This window comes from Camelus dromedarius, chromosome 6 (assembly GCF_036321535.1).
Source record: "Camelus dromedarius isolate mCamDro1 chromosome 6, mCamDro1.pat, whole genome shotgun sequence".
In the NCBI taxonomy this organism is placed as follows: Eukaryota; Metazoa; Chordata; class Mammalia; order Artiodactyla; family Camelidae; genus Camelus; species Camelus dromedarius.
In genome coordinates, this window is record NC_087441.1 from 44,609,136 (window position 1) to 44,625,231 (window position 16,096).

Sequence of the window (16,096 nt, forward strand, 5' to 3'; positions counted from 1 at the left end):
GAAAATGAACATGAAAAAGAATGTGTATGTGTGTGTATATATATGACTGAATCCCGATGCTGTACTCCATAAACTAACACAACATTGTAAATCAACTATATACTTCAATTTAAAAAAAAGAAAGCACACCAGGGATCTGAGTGGACATGTCCCCCTGGCAGTGGGGATTTGCTGTGGGGAAGGGTGGGGCCCTCTAAAGTGGGGCATCTGGCAGGGGCTCCCCTTGTCCTGGTCAAAGGGCCAGAGTGCTGACTCTCCAGGCAGTCCCATTCCCTCCTTTCTCCAGGCATCTGGGCATACTTTTTTGAAGAGGCAGCCATTAAGAAATAGAGGAAAAATCTACCCCTCCAAGGCAGGCTTAGGTTTAGGCTCCAAGAGAAATGGGAGCCAATATGTGGAAGGTGGGGCAGATCCACCTGACTAGGAACTGCATGTCCACAGGAGTGCTTGTGTGTGTCTCTGTATGTCTACATCAGTGGGTGTGTCCATGTGCATTTGTGGATATGTCTGTGTGTGTATGTGTGTCTCTATCCACTAGTGTATGTATGCATGTGTCTGTGTGTATCTCTGTGTCTTTGTGAGTGTCTGTATAGGTCTCTGTGTGTCTATATGTGTCCCTCTACATGTGTCAGTGAGTGTATCTAGAGGTCAGCTTGCTTGGTGAGCTTTATCTGTGACACTTCCAGGGTCAGGAGGGCTCCAGGCTAGGTTCTCCTTCCAGCCTGGGGTGGTTCCCTGGCTGATTTGATTATCCTGGTGACACTGTCTTATCAGTGCCACTGGCCTCCAGAGAAAGCCTGGACAGGCTTTGCCAGGTGAGTTTTTGAGGCAAACTAGCAGAGATGGCAGATAGTGAGAAAGCCCAGTCTTGATGGAGTGAGGAAAGTGGCTCGCTCACCCCTGCTGACTGGCGGGGAAATCAGTGTGGTATTTTGGAGGACAGACGAGCAGTATCTATGAAAAAAATGTTAAATATTCATGCTCTTTGACCCAGTAATTCCTCTTCTAGGAATTTATCTTTAGAGAATAAAAAAAGTTATACACAAAAACATATGTTAACAGATATTCTTTATAGTAGCCCTTCCAATAGAAAAGAAAAATGGAAACAATTGAAGTGCTTAATAATAAACAGGTTGAATCTGTCTCATTCATCTATACGATGAAACACTAAATAGCCACCAAAAATTTTGCTGTGGACGTATGTTAATTGACAAGGAAACATGTTTACAACATAGAGTCACGTGAAAAAAAGTACATCATCACAAAAAGGCATATAGAAGAATCTTATTTTGTTAAAAAAGTGCATGAATAAAGTTGTTAATGAAGTCTGGAAGACACACCAAAATAATAATACTGGCTATCAATGAGGGTAAGATTATGAGTGTATTTTCTAATATAATCATAAAATGTATATATAATTAAAATAATTATATATAAAATATATGTGCAATTTCATATATATACTAAAATGTGATGTAATATTTACATACCTACTAAAGTGTATATACTAATTAAAAAATAGTAAAGCTCTGGTAAAGGTTATCAACTGTAGCAGCTTGTCAGGATGCCCTGAAGATGTGCAGAATGGAAACAGTAGATGAAAACCTCTGTTCACGGGGGATTTTATGAGCAGAAACCAGGCATTCGGCCCCCTCCCACCCCCACTTTCTAGGCCTCCGCAAGGGTCCCTTAGTTGGGGTGGGGGATGAGAGCAACCCATCCTGCCCTGGAAAGTGAGCAGTAGGATAGTCAGAGTCAGCTGCTCACACAAGGCACAGGGCAGCAAGACTCCACCCCTGGGACCTCGACTTCTTTCTGGTGAAAGGGCCAAGGCTATGTGAATCAGTATTGACAAAGGAAATACCTCCCGGTTCTGTACGATAAACGCCTGAAACCCTGAGAAGTCATGAGACCACATTTGAGGCCAGCAGGGTGTGGCCAGTGACCTCATCCACAGTGGCTGGGCCCAGTGCTCGGAGTCAGCCACAGAGTGACTCACCCCTCACTGTCCTGGACAGCAGTGCCCACACCTGAGCATGCCAACAGGGCCTCCAACAGCTTTTTAGCAGGGCAAACAGTTCTCAAACTAATGCCACTGTAGCCACTGCAGATAGAGGATCCCAAACAAACAGAAATGTAGACTCAAACCACAGGGACCCTCTGCCATCCCCTCTTAGCGAACATGCTATTCACTCAGCAAGGATGAGGAAGCCTTGCATGGGTCTGTGCTATACCAAACAGGTCAGGACTCCCCCGAGCATCTCCAGAGGCCAGAGAAACCATGTTGCTTCCTTCCCTCAGTGGCTCTGCTGAGGCCTCAGAAAGTTGGGCTGAAATATCAGCTCAAGGGGATGGTACACAAGGTGAGTATGAAGGCAGGGAAAGGGGTAAGGGCCCAGCCAGAGCATCGCAGTGGGGACATGGAATGGGGAGCATGCCTGAGTGGAGCCGACAGGAAGCTGAGACTGACAGGTGACAGAGAGTATGGGGGCTCCCAGTTCCCAGCAGTCCCTCTCCCCTGGTGAACTTCGCTCCTGCAGACTGAATACTCGGCCTTCCAGAAGCCACTGAGAAGCAGTGCTGTGGGACCTCAGCTGATGTGGCTTCTTTTGGCACAATCCTTCTATGAGCTCTCAGAGCAATTTATTTCTTAAAAGCTATTCTGCAACCCACTCCTGCCTTTAGTTCACTAAATATCAGCTCCATATCAAAATGCAGCACAAAGGGGCTTCATGTAGCAACTTCCCCTCCAAGGCAGGCCCCAGGGTTGCAATAAGAACCAGAGTGATGACCGCTGGCCCAGTGCCCTACAGTGGGCTGACTTCTTCGCCAGCATTTAAACCTGAACTGTGTTGGATGGCATCGGCTGGAGGAGCCCCAGATCACCCCATGGATTCTTCTGGAGAGGCAGCCTGGGGAGGAGCCTGGTAGGTGCCAGGCCTTGTTAGGGTAAAAGTCTGGCCCTGCTGGGAGCAAACTGAATTTCTGTGGTTTGCCTCATCTCAGAGCCCCTCATAATAATTCACTTACCATCAGGCACACACAAGGTGTTTTGATGATGTATCTAAAACCAACTCCACTGACAAAATGCTTCAGTGACTTTCCACTGACTCTGGGATGAAATCCAAACTCAAGGATTGCACACAAAGCCATTCAGCATCTGGCCCTGCCCACCTTCACAACGTCCTTCTCTAAACTCTGCTATACTCCTTCCTAGATTGCTCTGCCTTTCCTCCCCTACCCCTCTTCATCTGGCCAAAACCTACGTGTGCTTCAAGGCTTGGCCCAAACAGCACCTCCTCCAGGAAGTCTTCCCTGACTACTTCCTGCCCCACACCCAGCTGGATTGTGTACCCCTTCTCTGAGCTCACACAGCACCCTGTGTGTGCTTCTATCAAAGCACTTAATGTGAAGTACCTTTTCTGGGCATTGCTGGTTCACCTAACTTTTTCCATTAGCTCTTTAAGGGCAGGGACTGTACCTTTTGCCTTGTGTCTCTAATAAAGTGCCTGGGAGAGAAGAGGAGCTCTATAAACACTTGCTGAATGAGTGGACTCTCGGCATAGGCATGAAAATGGTTCTGGAATCCACAAAATAGACTATTACAGTTCTGATCTGCAAAAAAGGGTCAGTCTCTAACTTCAGGCCAGTGTGTTTGGTATAAAATTTGGCCTAGATGTTAGAACTGATTGTGAAAGGCTTGTGTTCTAGAATTTGAAGAAGGAAGCAAAAATCACTGGAAGCCAACATGAGTTCAAGAATAGTCAGGTCAGATTAACCTTTTCCTGCAGGCAGTGTATGTGGATTTCAGCAGGACAGGGGAGAAGGGTTCCCACGATGCTCTTTCGAACAAGTGGAGAACACTGGCTGGGTGATAGGGCAACTCGAGGAGCTTCTAGCCCCTGAAAGACTGTGCCCAAAGTACCTGGTCAGCCTGGAGGGGACCCAGAGTGGGCAGTACAGTGCTCGGGGCCTGTCCTGTCACACACTGTCACTAATGGCTTGAATGAAGACACCAAGGGCAAGCTGACATGGACCTGGGAGGGAGAGAGAGTATGCTAGATGATAAAAATCTAGGTTTTTTTTTTTTTTTTTTTTTTTTTTTAAAGATTTGAAGAGGTTCAAAGAGTGGGCCAAGTTGAACGAGAACAAGGCTGATATGGTGGCAGGAGGCCCGAAGGCCATGTGTGGGCCTTGGGTGACTGTTAGCCTATTGAGTCAGCTGTGATGAACCCGACAAAGTCATGGGCAATTATCCAAGCAGAGCACCCAGGACCAGGGCTCTCTTTGCAGGTTAGATGACCTTGAGTTTAGAAGAGACTGACCAGGAGGGGAGGGGCGCTCATTGAAAGTAGTAAAGGAAAGGAGGCTGGTTTGGTCTGAAGGAGGGGAGGCGGGACTCAGGCTCCTGCAGTCTGCTCTGCACACAGGCGCCCAGCTTTGCTGTGTTTCCCCGTCCACGTGCCTGGGACGGGCTGCACTGCCTGGAGGAAGGGGTAACAATCCGTAATCCACCACCCAGAGGGACAGCTGTTTGGGTTTGTCCTCCTAGAGCCAGCCCTTCATTGTCAGCTTACAAAGAGAGTATTCACACATGTGAGTACTAGTGCCACCCGAGCTTCTTGGACTGGCCTGCCTTCCCCTCAGATATCGAAAGGCTTGTTGTGAGGGGTGGGAACCATGATCTGTGGTGTCCCAGGGACTAGGATCTCTGGTGGAGCCAGTGGGGAGGCCAAATCCAGCTCTGTAAGAGCTGTGCGAAACAAGAGCTGCCAGGAATGGGGGGTGGGGGCAGTGACTGAGAAAAGGGGAGCTCTCTGTCACTGCAGAGGGCCCAGAAGAGGCCAGAAGCCCGCCAGGCAGAGACTTTGGAGGGAGCTCACATCCTGGGGCCCTGTTTTTCCGGGACTGCCACAGGCTGACCCCAGCCTCTTCAGTGTGCCCTGGGTACCTGACAGGGATTTGCCCTGTCTCCTGACACCCACATTTCTTTCCTAGAAGAGCCTGTCTTCAATATCAGATGAAGTCTATAGATAAGGGATGAGCAGATCTTGAGCTATAAACTTTTTGTTTGTTTTAACTGTGGCCAATTTGCCATCTTAGCCACTTGTAAGTGTACAGTTCAGTGGCATTAAGTCCCTTTGCACTGCTGTGCGATCAATCTCTAGAATGCTTTTCATCTTGCAAAACTGAAACTCTGGACCTGTCAAGCACTAACCCCGCATTCCTCTCCCCTCAGCCCAATGACCACCTTCTACCTTCTGTCTTCATATTCTAGGTGCCTCATGTAAGTGGGATCATGGAGCATGTGTGCTTTCATGATTGGCTTACTTCACTTAGCGTGAGGTCTTCCATAATGAAGCATGTACCAGAATTTCCTTCCTTTTAAGGAAAGTCATAAAATTTTTAATTCAAACATTTTTTTCCAAACATGCCCCACCCTAATCACCTCTGGTTGAAAACCTCTGGGCTGCAGAGACCCAAAAGGAACCACTTCAGAAGCCCCTCATCAGAACACACATACTACATTGGGTATAACTGAAAGCTTAAAGCAAATACATGTAAATCACCAAGTTCTGAGGAAGAACATGTATCCAGACAAGCATTTGTGAATTTCCATCTCATAAGTAAGAATTAAAGTGTTTATTATAAAATTACGAGGAATATTTGAAGAGCTTAGAAAAATACAAATTTGGAGAAAATGTTGTTTCAAAAAATTGGGCACATTTTGCCAAGTCAGGTTTTTCTGTTTTTTAAATGGTTGAATTTCAAAGGAAACTGAATTTATATCTACTTACTGCACTTAGGCTTAATTTGGTAAAGATCTTAAAAGCTCTGTTACAGCCAGATACCCACATGCACTCTCTTATCCTAACTTTTCAGCAGATTTCTTTGATTAGAAAGGCACTTCCTGTCAAAGACTAAACAGTTTAAAACTCTGAGGTCTGTGTGTATGCATGTTGTATGTATTAAATATCTATTACTGTTAAATATATATTATGTAAAGTTGCTATGGAGTCACATGTTTATACACCCACACACAAATTGTTCATACTGGCTTCCTTTGTGGAAAGAAAATTGAGGACAGTGGAGTAGAGGAGGGGTGAAAACGTTACCTTCCTGAGCTGTTAGTTTTTTTCATATTGTACATTTAAAAAATGTTTCCTAGGTAATGGTATCAGAGGCTATTTTGGTTTCTCTCTTTTAAATTTTTTATACTAAAAAATTGACAACAGGAAATGGTAAAAATAACTCATCCATAAATAAACTCCAAGGTTACTTTAAAAAATTGGCCAAATCTGAAATTAGCCAACACGCATATTCTAATTCCCCTCCTGTCTTTGTTAGAAATCAGTCTTTTTCCAAAATTAAAATGGTAACAAGTGATTACTATGTTGAGTTCAGCTTTGGTTTTCATATCTTCAGTCTAAGGGAGTAAGGGAAGCATTCGGAGGTATGTTGAGGGGAAACTCTTCCTTGTTTGGGTTTATGTTAAAGAAAAAAAAAAAGACACACTCCAGAATGACTAATTTTCAATACATACCTCTACTCCACCATCCTGGTAATTCTCCAGTAATCTCTGTATAAACTTTTCCACAATTTGTGGTCTAATAACTGAAAAGTTTTCTTTCATGACTTGGTGTTTCCAAAGGTCTAGGGGGAGAAACATACCAACACTAGTATCATGAGATCTCAAACAACTGTTAATGGCTGCAAAATGGCAACTGTCTGAGACATAACACTGGACACAAGCTGTCATTTCCAAATACAAGAAAACTAATGGGTGAGAAGGGGAGGGAGGAGGTGGCTGAGAACATATGACCCTCCAGAACATGGGAATAAGGAAGATCTCTGTTAACAAAGATTCCTAACAAAAGATGTGCAAAAGCACCTCTGAAGTCCAGTGAACAATGTTCTGTTACCATAACTAAAAATCTCAGATCAAACGTTATTACTGCCCTATATGACATCTGTTTTCATAAAGTCCCAAATGTATCTGAACAATTATTTTGACCTAATGCAACTATCTGAAATAAAAGAACTATTATATTTATCTATTTAAGCACATTCCTGATGTTACAAGGCAAAATTAATTTCAACATAGAGTTAATTTTAAGAGAAAAATCAAAAGAGAGGAGTCACAGATCAGAAATACTGATAGCTGACAGACTATGATATGAACTTTATAAAGCTATGAACTTCAGCTCCTGGACTGAAGCAGCAATAGGGCTGATACATATGTGATGAGGCATACACAATTATTCAGAGTAGCATTGTTTAAGAGAGCAAAAGCTTAGAAACAACACATAAGCTGTGGTATATCCTTCCAATGGGATAGTATGCAGCTATGAAAAAAGGATTTTCTCTATGCCCTGATGTGAAAAGAATCATAGATTGCTAAGTGGAAAATATGAGATGCCAAAAAATGGATATAAAATGCTGTATTTTGTAAGAAATATATAGCTAATATAATAAAGGGGGAGGATATCCCCTCAAGCCTATTCAAGGTCATTGCTCCCAAAATTCAGCTTTCTCCGGTATCATCACTTCTCCCCTATTTCCTGGATCACTCACAACACACTTTATTTCTCCCACCTCATAAATATCCTTCACTTGACTCCATTTCCCCTGTCAGCTTTTGCCTCATGTCTTTGTTCCCTTTTTAACAAAACTCTCAGAAAGAGCTGCCTACACTTATTGTCTGCAACTTCTTCCAAAATCTTTCTTAGACCCACTCACCCAGCTTTTACCTCCACCACTTCATGGAAACTGATTTTGTCATCAATACCAGTGACCTCAACATGGCTAAAGACAGTGGTTTTACTTGACAGTCAACAACATTTCACACAATTTGTCACTCACTCTTGCTTAAGAAACTTTCATCACCAGACACTGGGATAGCAGTCTGTCCTAGTTTTCCTCTACCTCACTGCTCCTTGTAGGTCACTTTTGCTGGTTCTCCTTTCCCCTCCCCATCTCCCACTCTTAATACTAGTGTCCTAGGACTCAGCCCTTGGTTCACTTCCCTTTTTCTATCTACACTCCCTTGGCCATCTCATCTAGACTCATGGTTAAATGCCATCCATGTGCTGAGTACCCTCCAAATTATATTAACACCTACTTGGCATCTCTTCTTAGATGTCTGAAAGGCATTTCAAACCTCACTTGTGCATAATGAAATTCCTGATCTTCCCTCCTTAACTTGCCATCTCAACCGATGGCAGTTCAATTTTCCCAACTGCTCAGGTCAAAAATCTTACAGTCATCATGGATTCTTCCCTTTTTCCCAAGCCCAAGACCCAATCCATCAGTGACTACTTCAAAAATATGCCCACAGTCTGACCTTAATACTTATATGACTCTCAGCCTTTTTTGATCCACCATCTCCTCCGGCTTGGATTATTGCAATAGCCTCAAAACCAGCCTCTCCCTTCTTCCACCCTTTCTTCTCAACACAGCAGCCAGAGAGATTCTATTTAAATATAAGTCAGATCATGCCACTCAAAATCTTGGACAGGCTCCCCAACACATTCAGAGTAAACACTGAAGTCCTTGCAAAGTCCTGCACGATCTGTCTGTCCTCTTTCACTGCTCCTCTCTGACTTCATCTCCTACTACTCTCCCTAACTCTGTCCACTCCAGCTACTCTTGGGTCTTTGCTGTTCCAAAAATATGATAGGCAAGGTCTGCTTCCAGCCTTTGTATGGGCTATTTGTCTTTCTGCCATGATTTCCCCCAGATACCCACATAGCTAACTCCCTCACCTTCTTCAACTTTGCTCAAAATGTTACTTTCTCAGGGATGTCTATTCTGACCACTCTATTTAAAATTGCAATGTGCAAAGTGCCTCCACACCACCATCCTCCTTACTCCATTATTTTCTTATTCCTTATGTTTACTGATTCTTGTCCGTCTACCCCCTTCGAATGATAAACTCCATGAGAGTAAGGATTTCTGCTCCAGGGGTGGAGTAAGGGTAGTACCTTCTTATCCATGGTTTCACTTTCTACACTTTCATGCAGTCTGAAAATATTAAATGGAAAATTGCAGAAATGAACAATTCCTAAGTTTTAAATTGTGTGCTGTTATGAATAGCATGATGAAATCTCACACCATCTGTTCCATCCCGCATGGGACCCCCAACCACCACCACAGTCTGCTCGTGACATCCAGCCATGGACATCAGAATGACTCGATGATCCAGGATCACCTGAAGCAGATGCTCCTCCTTCTGACCTATCATCAGAAGGTCAATAGTAGCCAAATGCTGTATCACAATGCCTACATCATTCACCTCACTTCATCTCATCCTGTAGGTATTTTACACCTCATACCATAAGAAGGGTGAGTGCAGTACATTAAGACATTTTGAGAGAGAGATCACAGTCACATAACTCTTATTAAAGTACATCATTATGATCATTCTATTTTATTATTAGTTATTGTTAATTTCTTACTTAATGTGCTTTATAATTTAAGCATTATCATAGGTATGTATATATAGAAAAAAACATAGCATATATAGGGCTCAGTACTCTCCCTGGTTTCAGGCATGCACTGAGGGTCTTGGAACATGGGTAAGGGGGGGACTACTGTATCTCCAAAACAGTGCCTAAAATATAGTAGCCTAGACAACAGCAGGGGCCTGGAAAGTAGGTATTGAATGAAAGGATGAATTAGTATATGCATAAAAAACACTGAAATGACATATAAAAAGCTAATAAAAGTGGTTACACAGGGGCAGCAGAAGGGGGTCAGTGGTGGCAACCAGATCTCTAAATCTGTATGTTTTATATCATTTTGAGTTTTGAGTCAGGTGAATGTATTATCTGTTAGAAAAATCAAATTTAAAAATAATATGACAGCGCTGGAACAATGAAAGTATGTCAACCCTCCTTAACTTCCATATGGGACAGCAGAAGTCCCTGTGTATAGTATGTTGAGTAGGGTCTACTTCCTTGTGTGTGGCCCCAGAGGAGTCTTTTTTTTTTTTTATTGAGGTATTACTGACCTATAATACTATGTTAGTTCCAGGTGCACAAATAATGATTTGATTATTTCTATACATTACAAAATGATCACCACCATAAGTCTAGTTACCATCTGTCACCATACAAAATTATCACAGTATGGTTAACCACACTCCCTGTGCTGTGCATTTCCTCCCGGGACTCCTTTATTTTGTAACTGGAAGCTTGTCCCTCTTAATCTCCCTTACCTCTTTCTCTCCTCCTCCCACTCCAGGGGAGTCTTGAGACAAAGAGAGACCTGAGGAGTCAGAGGGAGGAGCCAAGCCCCGCCCCACTCCCTTTCGTCGCGGATAGGGCTGGCCAGAGCCTCCTCAGGCCTCTCCCTGCCCCCAGCTGTTTGTAATTTTAGATGAGCTTTCCTGCCCATACTTTCATTTTTCTGACTGGCCACTCAGCGCAGAAAGAGGAAGTGTCCCACAAAATCCTCCCAGAAATGTGGATATGACAGAGCAGGAGACTGGGGTTTGCACTCAATGTTATTTACTGGGGGTCCTGTTTTTCAAAATGGGATTCCACATTTCTTCTACAGTTGGCTCCTTTCCATCATAAACATATAAATCTGATTTTGCTTTTCCTTTAGGTTACTAAAGGTGAGTAGACATTTCACCACTGCCCTAGCATAGTTGGTAGAAAACCCAAAAGAGCCTAGAAGTTCATGCTTCTTCACATGTATAAGACTTCCATAAGCCTAAACTTTGAGATGACAGAGCTCATGTATGTTTCAGAAATTTTCAGACAAGAAATTGGATACTTTTCCCAGGGTACTCTCCTGGCGGGTCTCTGGCTCACAGATAAGCCTAGTGAGGGACCACTTCTAGTTTGGAGACCCTCCCTTGGATTGGGGTTTAGCTCTGGGCTCAGCTGAAGGGGAAATATTTTAGCAAAGTGCTGGAAAATCTTCCCAGCATGCTTCTTCCTCTTGAGTTCAAGTTCAGACATTCATCTGCATCTGTAGGCAGGAGTCAGGGGAAGTCAGAGTGAGAAGAATTCATCCAGGAGAAGTAGTTCCTGGCCAAGTGGTGTTGATGGTCTCCAAATGTGTCCCATTTTCAATGTGTGTGTGGTCATGGTTCCTTTAAGACAAAGCATGGAGGTGGGAGGGAGACAGTGCACTGGGGATTCAATTAGGGTTTTTTCTTCCCTCTCACTCTGTTCCCAGGCTATTTGACTGGAGGAAACTTTGACTTCCTGGCGGCCAAACCACTTTCCCTCTTTTCCTCTCTAAAGCCCCCAGCAGCACCCCACTGCCCAGAAAGGGCACCTTGGTTTGGCACCACTTCACTTCTCTGACTCAACCACCAGACCCCTGTGCCTGAGCAGCACCTTGGGCCTCTGCTGAGGCAGAACTGAAACTTGAAGGCACACAGCTGCCAAATACGGTTGTTCTCTTGACCAGTGGGAGCAGGGGTGGGGCAGTGGGTAGGTTGAAAACCTTTCTGCTTCCAGCATCTGTATGAATTTTGCACTCCTGTGTTTCTCAAACTGCTCCCCAGAACACTAGTTCCTTGAGTTGATGATAGATATTCCCAAGGGAAGAAAAGGGTTCAAATAAACTTAAAGAACATTTCATACTTTTTCTGGATGTTTACAATGCACAGTAGGATAGTAAAGGCTCTGAGAAGGTTCAGAGTAAAGGAATCTTTTTAATATTATTTACCCCCATTTTTCAAATTTATTTTTAAAAAGCAAACAAAACCCTTCCCCCCTAGTCCCTGCCAAACACCTGTAGAAATCCTCCTGTCTGATGCAATGAAGACTAATTTGGCTGGTCAATCAAAAGAGCCTGTTAAGCTAGAGAGTGCTTAAAAATGACATGTCCTATCTTAAACATTTTATTTAAATTAAAAATACACAATGCTCGCTTCAGCAGCATGTGTACTAAAATTGGAACAATACAGAGAAGATTAGCACGGCCCCTGTGCAAGGATGACCCGCAAATGCATGAAGAGTTCCACGTTTTTACATCACTTATATGCGGAATCTAAAAAACTGAGACAAATGAACTTATTTACAAAATAAAAACAGACTCACAGACATAGAAAACAAACTTATGGTTACCAAGGGGGAAAGGAGTTTGGGATTAGCAGATACAAACTACTACATACAAAATAGATAAACAACAAGGTCCTACTGCATAGGACAGGGAACTATATTCAATACTTTGTAATAGCCTATAATGAAAAAGAAAAGAAATATATAAATAGAAATATATAAAATGACTGAATCACTATGCTGTACACCAGAAACTAATACAACATTGTAAATCAACTAGACTTCAGTTAAAAAAAAAACCCCAAATACATAAACATGTGCCAATCTTCTAATGTAGAGCTAGGCCTTTTCTTTGTACGTGCCCCCTCATCAGGGTACTGTACCATCTCTCTTCTCTATATCATAATACATAGTGCATGGTCTACAATTTCTTGTGTGTGTGTGTGTGTGTGTGTGTGTGTGTGTGTTTTGTTTGTTTCTTTTTATGGAGAGAAAACGACCATGAAACAATCCAAATGCTTCATTTTTTCTTTTCATAGCAGTTTTAGGTTCATAGAAAAATTGAGCAGACCACACAGAGAGTGCCTGTACTCTCACCCAAAACACACAGCCTCCCAATCAACATCCCCCTCCAGTGTGGTAAATCAGCTACAACTGATGAACCTACACTGACACATCATTATCATCCAAAGTCCATAGTGTACTTTATTGTTCACTCTCGTGAAACTGTGGGTTTGATAACTGTTTAGCAGCATGTATCCATTATTGTAGTATCATACAGAATGGTTTCACTGCCCTAAATTCTCTGTTTATTCATCCTTCTCTGTCAACGGCTGCAATCACTGATCTTTTCACTGTCTCTACAGTTTTATCTTTTCTCAAATGTCATATAGTTGGAATCATACACTATGTAGCCTTTTCAGATTAGTAATATGCATTTAAGCTTCCTTCATGTCTTTTCATGATTTGATAGTTCATTTCTTTTTAGTGTTCAGTAATATTTCATCAACAGGATGTACCACAGTTTATCTATTTCGACTTAGTTTTTATAGAGCAGATTTCTTTCTGTCCTATTTCAGGTCCTCCTATTTCATTGGTTTACATGATAATTAAACGACTCAAACAAAATGACAAGTAAAACGAGCACCAACAGGTTTGAAGCCAACAACGATCAACAATGCTGGGTAAACTTGCAACCCAAATGCTTTCTCCTGAGTGCTTTCTCCGCTTGTGAATGGAGAATGGAAATGGAAAGCAGCAGGTAATCCACTGAGTCTGTTAGTGAAGGGTGGTTGGGAGAATGACTGCATTAACACGTGGAGGAATTAGTGTTGCAGGGCACACTGCTGAGGAAATGCTGACTGAGACCATGTTCTCCCACGTGTTTTGACTGTGCTTCCTTCAAGCAAAACATTTTTGTTCACTCACCTCTAACATACGTATGTGTATGTATTCCTGACTACTACCTCCAGGACGATCACTGGCTAATACTGCAAAGCACGATGTACTGAGGGTGAGGGTCATCATCAATGAGAATGCAGCTCAACCCACATTCTCAACAGTTTCCTTGACCTTTAAAATTTTTTGTCTGATTTCTTAGGGGGGATTAGGTTATCTTTTTTAACCCAACAATGTGGGTGAAGATAAGTATGTGCTAGGATTAGAACTGTCAACTCTACTATTTTTCATTATTCACCTGTGGATTGCTTCCCCATGGTTGCTTCAGGACATCTCAGTGAAGAGTGTGACATGGGCTTCTTACATACAGACTTCATTTAGAAGTTCTAATATTTTCCTCCCATACCCCTGGGATATATGCCTCCACATTGGAGACTGCTGGCCTTATAACTGCTCAGGGAAATTTAAAGAATCAGTTAAAAATGACTTCAATGCCAAAATGTCAATGATGGGGAATGGCAGAGCCTTTTGGGATTAGGGGAGCCCATCTCTGATAAACCCTGAGGCTGCATGAGGATGTCTGGGGCTGCTCCTGGACATTCTTAGGGGAGCACAAATTATCAAGGACTAGCCCCAGACCAGGTGTGGCTGCCATCTTTTCAGATGCTCACAGACAAACTGCAAGCTCACTCAGAAGCTCCAAGACAAGGTAGGGAGGAGGGAAGGAAATACAGGGGAGAAGTATTTGAGGGTTCCCTTTAGACAAGTATCAACGGAGACACTGGAGGGGACAACAGGGAGAAAGGAGACCCTGAGGGAAGAACAAGAGCCTCCGATGTCCCCTGTTCTCCATACCCTCCATTCCCGGCTCCCTCTGGAGAAAGCCCTGGCCCCAAGCTAAACTTGACCACAAAGGGTGGTCTCTGCATGAAGAAGCAGCCCCCGTTGGAAGCCTGATCCACCCCGGCTGCTTCCTGCTGCTGAGCCAAGCAGTAGGCGAGTGGGAATTCCATGGTTTGAGCACCCTCTTCCATGTTTCCAGCCCACAGAGGTCTCAGGAAGACTAAGTCAAAGAAGTGTATAGAAAAGCAGCCCTGGTACACAGTGGGGACTCCATCACTTGTACTGGGGGAACTCAGTACAGGAGGAAACCCAGGCCTCCATGCTGAACCATACTGAACAGATGCAAAACAAAACCCAACAATTATAAAATGCTCTCACTATTGGCATTTATTTTTAAAGCCTTATGAGTATAGACTCTAAACAAGATTTTAGAATTGGCCAGTATACTCTAGCCAAGGTAAGATTTAGTAATATCAACCTTACCACTGTTAAAAATAACTCTACCCTCCCCTCAACCCTGCCTGCCTTCCCTCAGCTCCTGCCTGAAGGCCCTTTCCAAGGTCAGCTGACAAACACCCTGCACAAGGCAGCGCACAGTACATCTGCGAAGCAAAGTAGCTTTTTCCCCTGGGCCCCAACCTGACGTCTCATAAGAGCCAAAGACCCGAAACACGGAGACAGTTGCACCTGCTATGTTCTTGTGGATTTTCTCTAAGGACTTGGAAGGGAGCCTCCTGGATGCAGCAGACACAGCACAAACAACGGATGCTTTGTGTCTCGTTAAGTGTTCTGTAATCAGAGCTCAACCACGCTCAGCTCTCTGGTGACATTCAGATGCCCAGTTGGTCAGGCTCGCCCTCCCACTGCACAGCCTTACCCCAAAGTCCTACCTACAGAACACAGTTACTCCAAGCCCCGATAAACTGACAATGTCTTAGACGAGGACAGAGGTTATTAATTAACATTATAATGTCTGTGGGCCTTGTCTCAAAAGGAAAACCTAATTTAATCAGACAATTCCCCTGCAGCTCAAAGGTTGTGGGTTTTCTTACAGAATTAGTAGGAGTTAGAAGTCACTGTAGTTCAGAAAGGACCAGTCACATAATCTATGGTGCACTGTGCAGAATAAAAAATGCAGGCCTTCTTGTTCAAAAACCAGGAGAAGAGGTGTCATTATAGGTAACTAAAATACAAAGTGTTTTTCTTTTTTCTGCAGTCTCTCTCCTGGCCTGTCATGGTGTTTCTATTTGTTTTTAATGTAGAACTCCCAGGGCATGAGAATGCTTGCAGGGCAAGTATGACTTTTACAGGCACTGACCTATGACTGGGCGCTTGAATGCATGTGGTCTACCAGCTACTGGACTGAGGCTACATGTCCTAGTCGGGGGCAAAGAAGTTGAGCATCTCTCCTTCCCATGGGCCCACTGCTCCAACCCACTGTGTATGGGCAACCCCAAGGGCATTGCAACCTCTGCCCTGGGATAGTCTAGGTACCCAGGGATGGGCAGCAGGCTCAATCCCACTGTGTCACCATCAAACATATTATGGTGCTGCCAGCTTGGCATCCCTGAGATAATGCCAGGCACACGTGCCCCACCCCGACCCTCGCTGCACTGAGGCCCCCACCAGGGTGGAGAGTGGCAGTGATTACTGGATAGGAATGGTGATGGGGAGATTAGGGGTGAGTGGAGTGCCAGAGAGCAGAGGATCAGGCAGCTGAGAACTCCTCCTGGCAAGGTGAGGAGGCAGCAGGAGGTGGGACAGCATGAGCCCAGGCTCCAAGCCTTTAGTGCATGGTCACTGGATGCCAAATACAAATACAAATTCTGAGT

The 16,096-nt window shown here is 43.8% G+C and overlaps 1 protein-coding gene and 1 non-coding gene across 2 annotated transcripts in view; one reads left to right on the top strand and one right to left on the bottom strand.

The window, feature by feature from the left end:
* Positions 1-16,096, bottom strand: part of LOC105097150 (coiled-coil domain-containing protein 162) — a 95,048-nt gene that overhangs the window by 16,254 nt on the left and 62,698 nt on the right. Inside the window, exon 20 of the mRNA XM_010989653.3 lies at positions 6,545-6,654. Within this exon, the coding sequence (XP_010987955.3) occupies positions 6,545-6,654 (110 nt within the window). The remainder of the gene's footprint in view (positions 1-6,544; positions 6,655-16,096) is intronic.
* On the top strand, positions 11,886-11,992 carry LOC116154516 (U6 spliceosomal RNA). Its single transcript, XR_004138491.1, has one exon. It is a non-coding gene; the product is annotated as a U6 spliceosomal RNA (small nuclear RNA).